General features: G+C 43.8%; 1 protein-coding gene across 2 annotated transcripts; it reads left to right on the top strand.

Moving 5' to 3' along the window:
* The first annotated feature begins 3,584 nt into the window (after positions 1 to 3,584).
* LOC129783511 (ankyrin repeat domain-containing protein 26-like) lies at positions 3,585 to 16,879 on the top strand. 2 transcript variants are annotated; one of them, XM_055793466.1, is made up of 8 exons: positions 3,585 to 3,704; positions 5,641 to 5,854; positions 8,035 to 8,218; positions 8,676 to 8,822; positions 9,975 to 10,928; positions 12,239 to 12,394; positions 12,816 to 12,950; positions 13,452 to 14,290. In XM_055793466.1, the coding sequence occupies exons 5-8, from the start codon at positions 10,731 to 10,733 to the stop codon at positions 13,506 to 13,508; spliced, it is 546 nt and encodes a 181-aa protein (XP_055649441.1). In that variant the 5' UTR covers positions 3,585 to 3,704; positions 5,641 to 5,854; positions 8,035 to 8,218; positions 8,676 to 8,822; positions 9,975 to 10,730; the 3' UTR covers positions 13,509 to 14,290. The 2 variants fall into 2 exon arrangements, with proteins under 2 accessions (XP_055649441.1, XP_055649440.1); XM_055793465.1 differs by lacking the exons at positions 8,035 to 8,218; positions 13,452 to 14,290 and adding exons at positions 14,540 to 14,693; positions 16,184 to 16,879 and having other exon boundaries at positions 3,586 to 3,704.
* Positions 16,880 to 17,030: the final 151 nt, after the last annotated feature.

Genomic DNA, 17,030 nt, shown 5'->3' with positions numbered 1-17,030 from the left:
ACAGGGCTGGGCTAGCCAGGGCTGGCACGGGCAGTGTGTGCAGCATGTAGTGGTTTAGGCAATAGCTCTAACTCAGAGTTATGGTGGAGGTGCTGGATGTGCTTGGGTTTGAAAGCACACGGTCTTCGTTAGCTTCAACGGAAACTGCAGGATTCTGCTGTGCAAATCAATGAAACTGTGAGATACAGTCCGCTGTTCAGGAAAGTCAGAACATGTTTTTAAGGAAGTCTCTGTTGGGAGGTAAAACCGCTGCTGAAGCGATAGCAGCGACGGAGCGTGTGTAAAAGAGCCTGGGGAGACCCGCAGCCTTCTGGAGCCAGGCAGAATATTTCCTGTTTACTTGAGCTATTGGTCACGACGGGAAGATGCTTCCTACAAATTGGGGTTTGTTCTAATGGGAATAGGTGACTTGTGAATAAAGAGGGCAGTGGAGAGTTGTCTTTTCCCCCATTTTTGGAAAACGGAATGCATTATTGTTCCAGTTTAACAGCAGGTGGCACTTGGTTCCAGTGCAAGTAGTTATCACTTCATTGCCATAAAAAGAAATCCATACAATTATATCAGTTCTGATTCTGAATCAAAGAATGAAAATAGCTTCTAAACAGGGTCTTGACTACTAATTCATGTGCTGTGCTATCTGCGTGGTGTGTCTTCATTGCCTTTCACTAAAATTCCTCTTTCCTGTGAAACCAGTTGTGTTTGTGGGTTTGGGATCTTTTTTTCTTTCCTCTCCTTGTTCGCAGATCCACTTGATTTTTTTCTGGTGGTGTTACAACGAACATTGGCAGTCCTCCTAACGCTTTGTCCATCAGTAATGTTTTCACTTTTTTGTTGTTCCTGTTTTAAGAGACACTATTGTTTTCTTTCTAAGGGCTGTATTTTTGTTATGTCTTGCATGATGAGTGAATTCAAAGTACTTTCAATGGCATAATACACTTTGTAGTGTAATTTTGTGAAAATGCTTCTCTATGAATTAAAAAAAATCATTTTATATTATTTCAGGGGTAAACCCTGAATTAATCAATCTTGGATGTGGTGTTTCTGTCTTCTAGAAATACGTGAAGCTTAACTTTGTTTTTATAGGTTAAGAAGGAAAAAAGCAAACAAAGATGTTCAAAAGTGCAGGCGGTGGCAAAACAGGAATGTGTGGATAAATTAATTAACATCACTAATCGGCAAATGAAACAAAAGATTACTGTAAGGAAGAATGACTGTTTGAAAATGGAGAATGAAAACACGATAGAAGAAAAAGACAAAAAGTTTTTCATCTGGGGAGAGCTCAAAATTGATTAAAGTGCCAATGAAAGGGTAAGTTAAGGAAATAATCTCTAATTCTTATTTGTAGTGCTATGTAAGTGTCTTAGGTTTTCTGATACTGTGGTAGTTGAAGTAGTTTCCTCAGTGGTGAAAGCCATAGTGAGTAGTCCACTGCTTCTCAAAAAATGAAGAAAAATTCTTTTTTGACAAAATGAAGCGCACGATGGAGGTTCAAATTTATTGCCTGCTCTAAAAAAAGAAAAGGGGAAACCAAAAGAAAACCCCCACCTAAATTCCTGTGATTTCCATGTCAACACTGAGGTAAAATGCATCTTCAAAACCAGAACTGAAGACTGGAAAAAGCAGTTATTTTTGTAGGAAAAGGCCACCTAGAAAAGAAAAGTAGGAACTTGGGGTTTGCTACTGCTCCCTTTTCTAGGTGATTTTAGTGATCTCCGTGCAGTTGGTGTTTTCCTTTTCATTAAGTTAATATGCCCTTTGTCAGGAGAGGGGAAAAGATGATATTACCAAACCAATCTCAAAAGTCTAAAGAAGGCACACGTATTTTTATGCAGACCTAAGCAGGAGCTTTTTCTGTCTGTCCTTCAAAGGAATCTCTGCTCTAGGTGCTTTCTGTAACGTGGCTATTGGATATAGTCCAGCTTAACCTGGATCTAGCTCAGATTCCACGTGTCCCCCTCACTCCTAGGGGAAGGGTTTTAAATACTTGGGCATATTCCACGATCTTTACAGTCAAGTCTGTGATTTTATCATAGATATTTTTTGTCTCGGTTGTTTCTGGACATCATCTTAAGTATGTCTGTTTCACAGAAATATTTTTTATAAACCTATTCACTTGGTGATTTTTTTTCTTTCTTTCTGTGTAATGCAGTAAAGTTGCCCTGAATGCCAAAGGTGCAAAGAAAAGTAAAAGACAGCCTTCAAAGCAGAAGGCTCATCAGCAGATGAGCTCTTCCAGTGGCAATCATGGTCAAGTACCGGATGAGAGCACTTCCAGTGAAACATCTGAGGATGAAGGAAGGTATGCATATAAGGAATGTTGAAAATAAAACTTACTTAATGACAAAAATTGGCCTGAGAGCTAGAGGCTAGTTTGGGTTTTTGTTGTGTGTTTAGGTTTTTTGTAAACCTGACGCCTATGAAGATTCTTGTTCTTTCATGTGACCACCTGATGTTCTTTCTTGTTCTTTCTTGTTCTTTCCTGTGACTACCTGATGCGCTTTGTGTTGACAAACACTTCACTTTTGTTTAGAGTGCTTTTGAACATGCTGGCCAAGTCAACAACGAGGTCACGTGCACAAATTCTGATTAATTACATGAGTGTGTGCACAGGCATAGAAGTATTTCATGTGTTTAAAACGGGTGAGGTATCTCAGTTTTTTTCACTGCAGGTACTCAGGATTTTTTGCCCTGCTCCCCGCTCCACCTTTTCTCTTGCAGCTGTTCCCTCCTGACTTCTTGCCCACCCTGAACTTACTTGTGTGGGTTGTGGCAAAGTGCGAAAGAGAAGTTGTTGACGCTGTTCAGCCCTAGCTAAAAATCTGGTGTGTTAGCAACACTGTTTTGGTCAGAAATCTAACACACAGCGCTGTGTGGGCTGCTGTGAAGAAAATAAACTGCATCCCAGCCAGACGCAGGACACCAGAGAATCCAAAATTACAGTTCTTTGACCTGCAGGAGAAGGATTCTCATTACTGAAGGGAGCTGAACCCCTGGTATTAAAGAGGGAATGCACGTAACCGTATAGCTCCATGTCTGTAGCTGTAAGATTTCTGTCACTTTGCGTGAAGTTTAGGGAACAGTTACTTCAACTATTTGCTTAATATCTTGCGGAAAAAGTAGCCTTCCAGTAGACATTAATAGCACACAATAATTGTTTCAGTCTTGAACTATATCTAGCAAAGTTACTATGCCAGATTTTAGTTCAATTCAGTTCTGCAATTAAGTTTTCAAAGCTACGGTAGGTATTATTCATAATGCAAAGTAAGCATTTCAGTACTGAAATATATTTCTGTTTTCTAGACCTGCAGCAACAACCAGGAGTGAAAGGAACGAGGTACTGTAAAACTAGTTTCTTGGTAAACAGTCTCTATCAGCTTTTAATCACTTCGATGGGAGCAGTGTTTATGTAGTGATCGACCAGATGTACAAATTGCTGCTGGTACGCAGCTTTATTGTATTTGAGACAAATCTGTGGGCTGTGAAGGAGAGAATGAATCATTCCTGCATTTGTAATGGTCTGTAATACTAGACAGTGGAATTACAGAAAGTACTGTATTTTTTGTAGGTCAGCATACCAATGGAAGTATCTGATGGCCCTGGTTTAACTCGCTCATCTGACCCAACTTCAGAGGATGTCCGGTTGGAAGCTTCAGCCTACAAGGAGACTATGCTGCTGTTGGAAGAGCTTAGCGTGGTTCATACGGGTATGTTTTCAAGTCTCTGTCTTCAGCTGTTACAAGTTCCCCTTAAAACATGATTTCTTTGTAGGCACTCCTAAGTATTTTAATTTCATATTTTGATATAGTATCTCTTTGTGACTAGAGATCCCCCTCAAAAGCTGTGAAACTGTCACCTAACCTGAGATGTTGCCTGCATTACCAGCCGATGTGCCTTACGTTATCATTGGTTCTCTGTCTAGTCAGAGCTGGAGAAGCAGTTTCTTGCAAAGTACAGTTCAGCTCCTTCTAATGCGGTCATCAAAAGTCAGCAAGAGCTTTTTCTTCTTTATATCCCCTTGATGTGGTTTAAGCCCAGCCACACCTAAACACCTAAGCACCACACAGCCACTCACTTGTTCCACCCCAGTGGGGTGGGGGAGAGCATCGGAAAGGGAAAAGTGAGAAAACTCATGGGTCGGCATGAAAACAGTTTAATAGCAAAAGCCACGCACGCACGCAAAGCAAAGCAAGGAATTCATCCAGCACGTCCCATGGGCAGGCGGGTGTTCAGCCATCTCCAGGACAGCAGGGCTCCGTCACGCATAACAAATACCTGGGAAGACAAAGTGCCATCACTCTGGATGTCCCTCCCTTCCTTCGTCCTCCCCCAGCTTTATATGCTGAGCATGATGCCTCGTGGCATGGCACATCCCTTGGGTCAGCTGTCCCAGCTGTGTCCCGGCCCGGCTCCTTGCGTACCCCCAGCCTGCTCGCTGGTGGGGTGGGGTGAGGAGCAGAAAAGGCCTTGGCTCTGTGTGGGCGCTGCTGGGCCATAAGGAACACATCCCCGTGCTACCAACCCTGTTTGCGGCACAACTGTAAAACATGGCCCCGTACCAGCGACTGCGAAGAAAATTAACACTATCCCAGCCACAACCAGCACCCCCCTCAACAGCTAATGACAAAGAGTACAGCAAAATAATGGCTTTGCTTAAAAATAGTAAGTACATATATATAACAAATTTCAACTGTCATAAGATGCTTGCGTATATGCACAAGGCATTATATAAACATAAGCATCACTTACTAGGGCTCTTAGACTATGCTAAAATTTCATTAGGCAAGTGTTAACCTTGGCCGAAGGCCAAACTCCCCCCCCAGTGCTGCCACTGCCCCTCCTTGACAAAACGGGGCGAAAAAGCTTGTGGGTCAGTGTGAAGGCAGGGCTGTCACTTCCCAGTGACTGTCACTGGCAAAACAGACTCCACCGATTAAAATACATTTGGATAGTGAGAAACAAAGACCCCAAACCTGAGAAGGACACGTCGGCACCCCCCCTGCTCAAGCTCTGCTGCGCTCCTTCCCTGCCACCTCCCCAGGCAGCGCGGGGAGGCTGCGGTCGGCAGTCGGGACGTAGCAGTTTCTCTGCTGCTCCTTCCTCGTCCCTTTTCCCTGCTCCAGTGTGAGTCCTCCCCCAGGCTGCAGTCCTTTGGGGAAAATCTCCTCCAGCCTGGGCCCTCCATGGGTCGCAGGTCCTTCGGGAAGGATCCGCCTGCTCTGGCACGGGGTCCTCCGCAGCACTGCGCTGTGGGTATCTGCTCCAGCATGGTTCTCTCCGGGGCTGCAGGGGAATCTCTGCTCTGGCACCTGGAGCAGCACCTCTCCCTCCTCCTTCGCTGACCTGGGTGTTCGTTTGCGGGGCTGGTTTTCACATGCTTTTCCCCTTCTCTGCCCGTGTGGTGGTTTCGCCCTTTCCTACATTTGTTTTTCCTGAGGAGCTGCCAGCACGGCTGAGAGGCTCAGCTGTGCCCTGCGGTGGGTCCATCGAAACCGTCCATGTCCAGCACGGGGCGACCCCTGGCTTCTTCTCACGGGGACCTTCCCACTAACCTGCCACCTGCACCTAATACAGCAAAGCACTGAACAGCTTATACATTGGGCAGTATTTGTGCAGCTTTGTGTCTTTTCTGTCTCGAAACAGGTTCTGCTACTTTGTTGAAAATGCAAAACATACTTCTTGAATATGAACGGAGAATAGAACGTCAGAAAAATCGGTATAAAGCGCTCTCAAGAGAAGTAAGGAAATTGGAAGATGAAAGGGAGGAGTCACAGTTCAGAGCGGAGAAGACTCAAGATTTGAAATCCGTGTCGGCTCACCAAGAAGCGGAATGGAAAAGGGGTATCCAAAGCCTTAGGTATGTAAATTGTGGTCTGATAATGTATTATCTTGTCAGTGGTTTTGTTCCGAAAGACACCGATGGTGCAGGCAACAGGATGAGAAGTTCCCAGTCTTTTGGGTTTGGGTTTTTTGAATCCCGTGGGCCAGTTATGCTATGAAGTACATAATGTGAGAGGGGAAAAACGTCCGGATACCAGCTCCATGTACAGTCTTCTGGATGTTGTTCTAACTTTGTTTTCTAGCAAGAAAAGAGCAAGAGAGTGTGTACGGGGAAATCAGATTTATAAGAGAGATTTGCGAGGTGGTTGGGTGTGGGTTTTTTTTTCATTTTGTCCTCGCAGCTTCAGTTGGCCTATAGTACTAGGATTTCTGGTAACTCCACCCAGTGCAAGTCAAAGCAGAGCTTAGAGCATTTGTTTGCTTACCTGTTTGTTTGTTGGAAAGGTCAAGTTTGGGATTGCCCCTTTCCCCACACTCCTGAGCTAGACCCGGAGGCGTGAGGTTTCTCATCGCTGTTGACATCACGTCCGACAGGGGTGGCCAGCAGGCACCGTAGGCAGTTGAGCAAGGACAACTGCAGAGCCCTGGCCTGGGAGGGGAGATCTCCTCGTGGTGATCCCCGGTGGGATGGCGTGGCTGGGGAGCTGGCCCAGCAGGGCCAGGCGGCCCAGGCAGAGCGCGAGCTCAGCAGGAGCCACCGTGAGCTGGCAGCTGGGGCGGCCCGCAGCGGCCTGGGCTGTCTGGGGGGCAGCAGTGCCAGGGCACTGGGGGCAGGGAGTGCCCACCCCTCCTCAGGGCTTGCTGAGCTGTGTCTCGAGCCCGGGGTCCGGTTTTTGGCCGCCCAGCCCAGGAGATCTTGCCCAGCCCGTGTGAGGTCGGCAGGGAGATGCCGGGCTGGCGCGGGGGCAGGAGCACCAGCCCTGTGAGGGGAGGCTGCGGGAGCTGGGCCTGGGGGAGTTGGGCCTCCCAGCGCGGGGGAGGGGAGTACGAGGAAGACGAGGCCGGTCCCAGCTTGGCCTGGGTTTGACTTCAGCAGGTGTTCAAAATCCTCAAGCATCTGTCAAGTATAAAGAAGTAGTATTTTCATTCTAAGTGAATTCTCCAAGCAGCGTTAAATTTATACTTTAAAAGTTACACTTTTTGCGAAATTACCCTAGAAATTACCTGTAAAGCTTTTTCCTTGCAATATACGCCATTCAAATACAAATGTTTCTGTCAGTCTTTCAAGTAATTTTAGTGGTGGTTGATTCTTGTTTTGCAGAATTTCTAAAGCAGGCTTTCAATTGGCAGTTCTTCCCTTACGCTGACACTTGATTTTTTTTTTTTTTTTTTCTTGTTGACTGTTGCGAGTATATGGGAAAAAATAGTCAAAATAATGATCAAACACAAAGCTGCTTGCTTGTTTGGGTACCGTGGGCACACCATGGACCGTTTTTTACCATGTCAGTGCTTATTGCTGATTGTTTCAGTTGGTAAAGAAGCTGACCTTCCATAAGGCTTTCCTTGTAAGTCAGCTTCAAAATGAAATTGCTGTAGTTTCTCCCAGAGGTAGATCCGACTGGGGTTTAAAACTGTTTTTAATCGTATTCAGCTTAAACCCCATGCATTTCTGAATCTGGTTTTGAACACTGACATCCTTCTGGAGTAAACGGAAGCTGCTTGTCCTGCCTGTGGTCAGCAGTTGTTTTAGACTTACAGAAGGCTTGCTGAATAATTGTTGGGTCTGCCATAGGTAAGTGGCGTGCTGATTCACCAGTATTGCTTCTGGTCACTGAATCCGTAATGTGTAGGCACTGCTCAGTATACTAAGAAAATGTATACTAACCATAGTAAAAGTTTACGATGCTTTGATCTGATGAGACAACAAACTCCTTTTTCAGCAAAATGGCTGTAATATGAAGATGGATTTTTTTAATTTTATTATAGAAGTGTGCACACTGGTGTGTGTTTCCCTATACAAACTTACAAATAACTGATAAATCACTCAACGTTTTTTTTCTGTATCTTGTACAACTGATACCATGCACAATGGAATGAAGTTAGAATTCTTTAAAAAGTTGAAAAGTACAGTAAAAATATGAACTCTGAAAACGTTTAACATTTTTTATGGTTTGAGTTGTCTCTGCAAGTTCATCATGTGGAATATCTACTTTTATATCAGTGCTTTTGTTTCTCAAATACTCCGTTAAATCCCAGATCTTCTTTGAAACAAGAAGAAGAAAAGAGGCTCAGAGTAGAAGTGCTGTGTGAGAAAAGGAGAGAAGACCTCCGAAGGAAAGAAGATCAATGTTGTAAAGAGATGGAGGAGAAACAGAAACTTGAGTTACAGTCTAGGAATTTAGAAATGGAGTTAAGAACACTGAGAAAGCTCTTGAAACAGGTCTATTAAATAATGAATTAAACTCTTTGTCTTATTTTCTGCTTCTTTTCAATTGTATTCCAGTATGCCTAGAGAAGGAGGCGCTTTGTTCACGGAAGAGGCGTTGGATAACAGTTGTCAAATTTTGAGGACAGTAGAGTACAGTTGGTTCACAATTGGGCTGTTCTTTTTTTTTTTTTTTTTGCTTTGCAGTTTATTATTCCTTTTTTCCTTTTTCAAAATTTAGGTTTCATTTGTATTTCAGGCAAAGCCTGACCTTTTTTTGAATTACTACAAAACATCCTGTATTTCGCCTTCTTAAATTTTCATAAGAAAATTTAAATTTATTTATTTATAGGTGGATTATCATAACGGTGGGGAATCAAAAATGTTTTCAAGTATGCAAGGGAGCATGGGAAGATGTATTGCTAGCTCTGTTTTTTCTTAAGATGCAAGCAGTTTTATTGTATTACTGTAGGTTGAAGAGGAACGTGATGAAACACAGAGACAGCGCTCTCAGGAAAAGAGGGCCAGAGCCCTTCAAGAAGGAATTTTGAACAACCACCTTGGGAGACAAAAGGAACTAGAAGAAGAGACAAGAAGATCTATCGGAAAAAATTCAGAGGTAAGCAGATTTTTTTTCTAATAAATTACATTTCACCATGTTTGTTTTAAAGTCATAATAAATCTTACATAACTTTTTCTGTTTCCTGATGTTTATTTACTGTTTACCAGTGTAACTTATCTGGGTAAATTCCTGTCTTGTTTTCTCTTATGTCTAAAAGTTCTGGAAAGCAGCATCACTCCTGTATGTACCTGAATTACTTGTGCAAGTCGGAAGCTAATAGAAGACACTATTTACACCGTTTCTTAACCTATCTGTTATTTTCCATTTCATAGACATTTTGTCATCGCTTTTTAGGCTTTCTAGCAGTGAAACACCTAGCTACCTATGGCAAGGTTGACCAGGAAGAAAGTTGTTTGACAGTGTTTGTGTTTCCATTGCTTTTATTTTTTAATTAGTTATTCCCTTATTGAACTTACTTCAAGTATGCCTTTCTTTGCCACCTCCACATAACTAAAATTTTATGATCGACTATCAGCAATGAATTCAACTCTCTGTAAGAGTTAGAGTAACTGGAGGAGAAAAAGCAATCATAAACACTGTATTGAAAAAGATCTTGAAAAGAGTTTACTGAATTTCCTAAAGAATGTGCAGTGCCTTGAAGCCTTTTTGTTCTTGGCTGTGCTGCCCAATAAATGTAGGGTGAATGTGTTTAAGTGGGAAAAAGTTATACATACAATAAAGAGGAAATATACAGGACTATTGCATTCCGGGGGTGATTGAGTCTTATAGCTAACTTTCAGTAATACAAAAGGATAAGTGTTCAGAAGACATTTGAGAAGGAAAATACCCTTTCTGGCCTTGTTTTTACCAGATCTGTAGCACAACTAATTCAACCTTAAAGGCAGTATTATAAAGGCATGCACATACAAGAAAGCGCTGTCATTTTAAAAGCTTTGGTTGCTGGTTTAAGGGGGGAAAAAACCGTAACTGTATATTTGGGATGTTCATTTAGGTTTTAAGGCTATGTTGCACTTCCGTTGGGTACGTACGTTGTACATGTGCATGGGTTCACAGAGTAGCTTATTGCCTGAAACTTCATCTTTGAAGTCATGCTTCGGTACTAGAAATGTTAAAATGCAGTTTATTGCTGCAGGTTTTTTGTAGATTCATTTCCCAATTGGCTCTTTATTCATTTTCCCTGTCATTCAGGAATCCCGCACTGATAGAGAAGAGGATCTGTTGTACAAGAATCAGTTACTACAAGATGAGATTGCTATGCTAAGGCTAGAACTCACTCAAGTAAGACTTAGGCACCAGGAGGAACAAGGAAAATATTTAAAGGAAAATGAGACCTTGAAAGAAAAAAATGAAGCTCTCAAAAAGGAACTTAAACTGCACAAGGAAGCATTAAGACAAATGTTTTTTCAGTTCAACGCGGAGCTGGACTTAGTAAAGAGAGAATCTGCAGTGCTGACTTCCAAACTTGAGCAGACAAACAAAAGCAAAGACAGACTAGAGACAGAAATTGAGTCATTGCGTTCCTCCCTGAACGCTGCAGTTCAAGAACTTGAACTTCATTTGTCATCAGAAAGCAATGCTGAACGAAGATTTCCCAGAGAACGTGATGAATGCCTTTGCTTGCAAGTCGAGCTCCATCGTGACCTCTCTGACGTGCAAGAAACCAACAAGAGCTTGTCTCTGCAGCTGTGTAAAGCTAAAAGCAAAGCTAATAGGCTAGAAAATGAGCTTCACCAGTTGAAGCAAATGCTCGGAGAAAAAGCTTTGCTTTTAGAAATGACAAAAAAGAATTAAGTCAAGGCCAGTGTCGGGCAAAGGAATGTGATCGTGCTCGACAACTTGAGAAAGATCCAGTAAGCAAACTTGTAATAAAACAGGAGTCCCTGCAGGAGCGATTGGCCCAGCTCCAGAGTGAAAACCTTTTTACTCCATCAGCAATGGGAAGAGATGCAGAACAAGAGGATCATGAAAGAAAAAATAGCGGATTATGGGCAGGAGCGTTTTAAAGACATTTTCAACAAACTTAGAGCTGATACAGAAAAGCAAGTTTATCTAATAGAAGAGCGAAACAAGGATTTAAATGCCAAGCGTACTGATTTAAGGGAACAAGTCTTTAAATACGAGACTGACGTAGTAGAAAGACAGGTAAAGTATATGCGTAGAAAGAACAATTTAAAGTTTGTCCGTTCTTGAAATTAGTTTGTTCCTCCAATGTATCCGGTGTAAGTTACATGCATGGGACCAAAGAATACTCATTTGTTCTGGTTTGTTATGTTTCCCTCGGAATTGCGGAAAGTTTTGGCAACGGGGATATTAGTCCTCAGATCTAAGCAGAGAACAGAAAAAAGGTACCCAAGTCTAAGCTTTGATCAAGAAAGGTGATTCTTCTCTAGAACTTTTTTCCATCTATTTTCCTTAGTCCATGTTATGCCCTATAGAATAGTCTAAAGTATTTGATGGTTTTGATGTAAGTATTGCACTGATGACATGAATGAGAGTGGTATAAAAGGAGGAACCATCCAATACACGAGGGCTGAGAAATGAAGATGCAGAGAAGTGAAGTGGTTGGGGACAGATTTATATGAAGCTTCTATAGAGGGGAAAAAAGAGGTTCTCTGTAAGCTGCTATCAAGATTGAAGAGTATTAGTAATGTCCAGCTGTTGATTTCTGTATGTGTTTTGAGGGTTCTGAGGGGCCTGCCTGTTCCTCAAAGTTCATGTCAGACGGTGACCTTAAGCTTTCTCTTCTGTGATGTGTAGCCACACTCCAGCAGTACTGTCAATCATTGTAAACTGTGACTTGCTTTGTATTCTTACTACCAAAATAATGGGTTCCTTTTGAAGATCATGTGAGAGAGTGTGTGTGTGTATATGTATATAGCTATATATATATATGAGCTATCCAGATTTTTGTAAACCTAATCTATCAGTATTTCTAAAACGAGCTGAGTAAGAAGACTACAAGAGGATGTGATTCAACATACCCTTAAAGTGTATCTCAAAGGAGCTTTCAGATATTTGTATTCATTTAATTGTATTTGTACAGTGAAGAAACAGAAGAAAGAACAATCTAACACAAAGTCCTGCCTTCAGTCACCAGAGTAATATTTGCAGTCAAACTGTGGCTCTTAGATCACAACAGATTTCTTTGGGTTTTGTTAGAAAAAAATACCCGATTGCAGTGTGTTCCTGTGTATTGTTCAAGGAAGAACAATACCTGAGCCTTTTTTATGTGTTAGGAAACAGGAATCCTCATGAACAGCTGCTGATAGTCAAAGGTGCTCAGCTGAGAAAGATGACGAGAGGTCATCATCTGTGCAGATGCCTGCTGGTGGCAGGCAAAATTTCATACTTTTGGGTTCAATCTAGACAGGTCTAACCGTATAACAAAATAAGTTAAAGGCGTATTTCGTGTTCTTAGAACTTTCTTCATGCTAATTTAACTGTTTCGTTAGGGCATGTTTGGACAACTGCAGCAGGAGCTTGCTGCTGCACTTAAAAAGCAATCTATGCCAGAAGCTTCACTTGAAGTTACTACACGCTACCACAGTGACCTGGAGAGAGACAAGCTGCGCTTGCAAAAGGAGTTGGAAAAAACGGTGAAAACTAAGGTAGTTAATGTCTGTAACTATATGAATAAATCTGAGTGTAGCTGTTGAAAGCAGGAGCGAATGTTGTCCTTTTGCACCACCTTTTGCAGTGTTCTTACGAAAACTGAAGTATAGAGGGAACCAGAGGAGCTTTGCAGGAAAGCTGTAGGGTGATTCTGTGTGTGTGTGCATGTCATCTTATCCCCCAAAGTTGTAACCTCATCCTGTCGCTTCTAGAGTATTCCTTCTTCCCACCAGCTCCAGCTGCTGTTCTTGGTTATGGTTCCTAAGGTGTGTTTTACACTCCACGCCAACCTTGGCCATAGGTCTTGGATGGGTGGAGGAGAGCTTAGGCCTGTTTCTGTGTAAGTTACTGCATTCTCCTGCGCTCTTGTCTTTTCCGGCCACCTTACTTTTTCTTCTGCCACTGTTGCTTTCACAGACGCAGAAGCAGAACATGCTGGCTCTGACATCCAAGGACTTGCACAGCACGTGGGAGGAGCACTTGAAGTCAAGATCCCACCTTGAAGAGCGCGTTGCTCAGCTGGACGAGGAGAAGGCTGAACTGTTGCAACAGGTGGGCCCAGAAAATTCTCCAGGCACCGAGCCAATACCCAGGAGAACCACATGCACCTTCTGGTCAGGTTCTTACGTATCATTGTTTTCTGTTATCCCTGCCATTCAGGCTGCGAGTACCTTATCGTTTGGGGGTCATGGAGGAAGCAAATAAAAGCTAGATGGGTATCCTTGTGTAAGTTCTGGAGTGGCTCTGTTGGGAAGAGTTCCCAGTGTGGTTTGCTATCAGTTGAGCACATCGAGCAAGGCCACAGTTCCCAATTCTTCCTTGGATTTTGTGTGGTCATCTTCTGACCCCTTGGTTTCTGGGCAGGTTTAAAATGCGTGATGTTTCCAGTGCGTGTGTGGAGGAGCTGCTGTATGTTTTCAGCGTAGCGGGAGCTTAAAAGCCTTGCCGAAAAACATACTGAAGGAATGCTGGGTAAATGAACGCGTGCTTGGGAAACAAGCAGCGCCTGCCAGTTGCCAAGGGACAGCCTTCCCCTTTTCTCCTTTTCTGTAGAGGGAAAATGGAAGTACAAAGTCAAAACAGCTGCCAGCTCTCCTCTGGTGTGGCTGAGAAAACACCAAGAGGAGGAAAACCAGCATGTGGCTAAGTAAATGGCCACACAGAAGAGGTGGAGGTAATGGCCGAGGGGAATAAAATGTTGAAGAACTCCAAAAGATCAGATTCCTCCACAAGCCCCTGCCTGCTGGTTGCTGGAAGATCCCATGAAAGCTTTGGATGGATCCATGTTCTCCCATGAAGTGCATACCTACGTAATCCCTACTATGAGCAGAGGCACTGCCAAAAGTGTTCTCCAGCATCTTTTCCACCTGTTATGTCTAGAAGAGGATGGCCTTTGCTTCAGCGAGGGCATCTGTTTCTGTAGTTACGTATTGGTCTGTTTGATGTGAAACCTGAAGGGATGGAATATCCTCAGGAATTCCGTCCCGTGGCATTCTGTGGAACGTGGCTAACGGATAGAGACGTCCGGCAGCTTCTCTGTGGAGAGCGCTAGATGCACAGACTGTACGTAGGTATTTTTCCTGTGCTCTGTTTGTGTGATACACTTTCAAAAGAGAAAAGAAAGATGTGAGAGTGAAAGAAAGGAAGTGAAGAAGCTGGTAGAGTTGAAACGCCCAGCTGAACTACGTCTGGCCCAAGAAATGAAAAGAAACCTCGATCTGCAGAAAGACTGTAAGAGGGACGGCTTTTTAGCATGGTGAAGAGGTATCCCTGCGTAGAAGTCATGTTTTATTAAACTTTAGTGTAAAAATAGGTGTACCTAACTGTGAGCAGATGCCGGCCTCGTGTTAGTTCTTGCAAGGTACTTCTGTACACCAGCCCCTAGTTTTCACTAGCTGCCAAAACAACTGCAGGTGCAGGTAGCCCTGCAGTTCTCCTGGGAAGAAGGGAGTCTTTCATTCCTCTTTTCAGGTGAAATCTGGACTCTCCAAGTGTATGTGGCGCAGGAATACTGGTTTTTCCTGGTAATTCCTGGTGTGTCAAGCACGTTAAAGATGAAGCAAGCTGTGTCTGTGCTGTTTACATGAGAGTATGTGAAAAAGTCCAGTTTTGTTCCTTTGCTTCATTGTTTTCATGACTAGTTTGCTGTGCAGGTTGAAGAGGCTGCTGAGCAGAGCTACGAAGGAACTAAGGGTGTATGAGGAGAGAGGGGGACTGTCCCAGCTTAATTTGCAGGGAGAAGTGAAGAACAGGTATTCTGAAGCGGTCAATGAAATTGGCAGATTAAGAACAAAGGTGAGCTTTGCTTTGTTTGGGTTATTGTGGTGTTTTTTCTTGTGAAACCTTTGTTCTTTCTTTATACTTCTTTTCATATTGTTGACTTTTTTTCTTGGCTGTATTTCTGAAATTATTTGGCTGTTTTTTGATGTTCCTTCTATGGTCACAGTAGTAGGCGACTGTAATACTGATGTAGCTCTTAGGGGTAAAGACGGAAGTGTTACGTACACAGCAGTATCTGCGAGGGCACATCAGGGGTAGGCTGTCCTGCAGAGGAAGGGCAAAGCAAGAGCCACAGCAAGGCTGGCAGGGTCTGTGACCACACAGGCCAGGGATCAGCCCCACAGGCCCTCACCAAGAAGAGCAGAAGAGTTCTGGGGACAGTTCTGGGGACAGTAAGCAGAGTGCGCCAAGAGTGCAGATCACCAGGCCGGTCCATAGGGATGGGCAGGTCTGCAGTCCTACTGGGCCGTCACGTCCATGGGTGAGGGTCAGGGCTGAGAGCAGTGAAGGCCCAGCACAGGCCTGGCTGCAGCTTGAGGCCGTGGCAGCATCGTCGGGCTCCGACGGATGCATTCCCTCTCGGAAGAGAGGGGAGTAACGCCACCATCACTCGGAACAGCTCTGTGCAGTTGGCCTTGCCCAAGGTCACCCCCTGAAGGCTGTCTCGGGCACGAGTTGAGCAGGAGGCAGGTGGGGGTTTGCTTTTCGGAATGGTGTCTTTGCTTCCCAGGGCACAATGCAGTGTGAGGTGGTGCGGAAGAAACCCTGTAACTTGTTGCTTACTAGTAGCTGACTCAGTCCGTCTTTCCCTTGTCATGGAGGCCCAGAAGTAGAGTTCCCAGAAGTGCTTCTGAGGTTGCTCTGGGTGATAGATTCTAGTTTTTAATTTCGCATCCTTTCTGTCTAATAATAAACAAACAGTTCCTGTTGTGCCCTTAACACTATATCCACAGGACCCATCAGCACTCCCTTATCTTCCAAGCCTGAAACTGAATTTCAGCCCAGGCAGCTACCAAAGTCCCTACCAACTAAAACTGGGTAATCACGGGGGGGTTTAATACCATTCTGAAACATTTGACATTGCACAGGAACTGTAGGGTCTCCTGGTCTTGGCTGGGGAATGACCTGTAAAAAACCCAAGTTTTTGTGGCTGAGCATGCGTGCACTTGAAAAAGGACTAGAGAAGAAATACTTCCTCCTGGAAAGAGCACAGAGATGGATTGTGTTTACTCTGTATTGCCACCTTGTAAATAAATTCCTGCCTTTCTTCTAATGTTTGGAAGAAAACAAATACACCCAATTAAAAAATGCATTTTGCTCTCCATTCCCCCATTAAATGGTCAGACTGATTACAGAGGTGCTCTTGAAATGGCTGCTGCTCATAGCCATTTCCCAAAACTCATAGAATTCGGGTTTTGCAACCTGAATTTACTTGGCTGTGTTTTCAACAAAAGTCTTTTTTCTGTCTTTTTAAAATTATTATTTATTATAGCTTTTCCTTCTAGGGATCACGTCTACAATAACAGAACGCTGCTAATACACTGAGGATCAGCTAAGGAAAGTGACTGTACATCAGCCACTTTGGTCGGCGAGAACACTGCCAGAGCGAACAGGCTTGATAAAGCTGTGAAGGCTCATTCCAGAAAGCAAAATGAAGGTTTTAGGAGCTGTACCATTATTAGCGATGAAGAAAAAGAAGGTATTTCACAGGGCTGAATCTTCTCCCTAAAAAGTGGTACCAGATTCCTGTCCTGTTGTCATCAATATCTTCACTGCTAATCACAGTGAAGTGTGTCCCTCTCTCTGATTGAGGATTTCTTTCCCATCTCTCCGTTTTTCACAAACTCATTGGCAAGAGACAGTTTCTAAGAGGAAGAAGTGTGCTGCCAAGGTGTTCCATGAGTCACACCATCTAGGGTATACTGGACTGTGACATCACCCCAAAACCTTACGGTACTTATAATAAGGTTTCACCACGCTGAACTACCTAGCGGCATCACCGCAGCAGTAGAATAGGAGGATGGTTCCCAACTTATCTACACCAAAGGCGTGACCTGTCTTTTGATTTCTGGACCACGTTTCCATACCCTCAGTGCGCGTTTGTGTTCTTTTGTGGCAGTGCCAGCTCAGGCACATTTACTGGAAAGTAACTTTCTGACCCTGTCATGGCAAGGCAGGTAACTAGATGGTGCCTACAGCCCCCCCCAGCCCCCCTCCCGCTGTATTAACCCTTGCTGTTTGTTCCTTTGGCATCCATTTGCCCAGGGCTAACGATGGCACACAAGCAGGACTGCTCAACAAGCTAGGAGGCAAATTGCTCGCAGAGCTGTTTTGGCCGTAACTCCCCGACGA

The sequence above is a fragment of the Falco peregrinus genome, unplaced genomic scaffold (genome assembly GCF_023634155.1).
Source record: "Falco peregrinus isolate bFalPer1 unplaced genomic scaffold, bFalPer1.pri scaffold_42, whole genome shotgun sequence".
NCBI classification, from domain to species: domain Eukaryota; kingdom Metazoa; phylum Chordata; class Aves; order Falconiformes; family Falconidae; genus Falco; species Falco peregrinus.
Note: the sequence above shows the minus strand (reverse complement) of the source record. Positions and strands in the feature narration are given on the sequence as shown.

Excerpts from the sequence above, each read along its gene's own strand:
- LOC129783511 (XM_055793465.1), top strand. The coding sequence starts at position 10,731 with ATGCAGAACAAGAGGATCATGAAAGAAAAAATAGCGGATTATGGGCAG. Across the intron at positions 12,395-12,815 it reads AAAAAACGGTGAAAACTAAG|ACGCAGAAGCAGAACATGCT; the intron begins GTAGTTAATGTC and ends TTGCTTTCACAG. Across the intron at positions 12,951-14,539 it reads AGGCTGAACTGTTGCAACAG|TTTGCTGTGCAGGTTGAAGA; the intron begins GTGGGCCCAGAA and ends TTTCATGACTAG.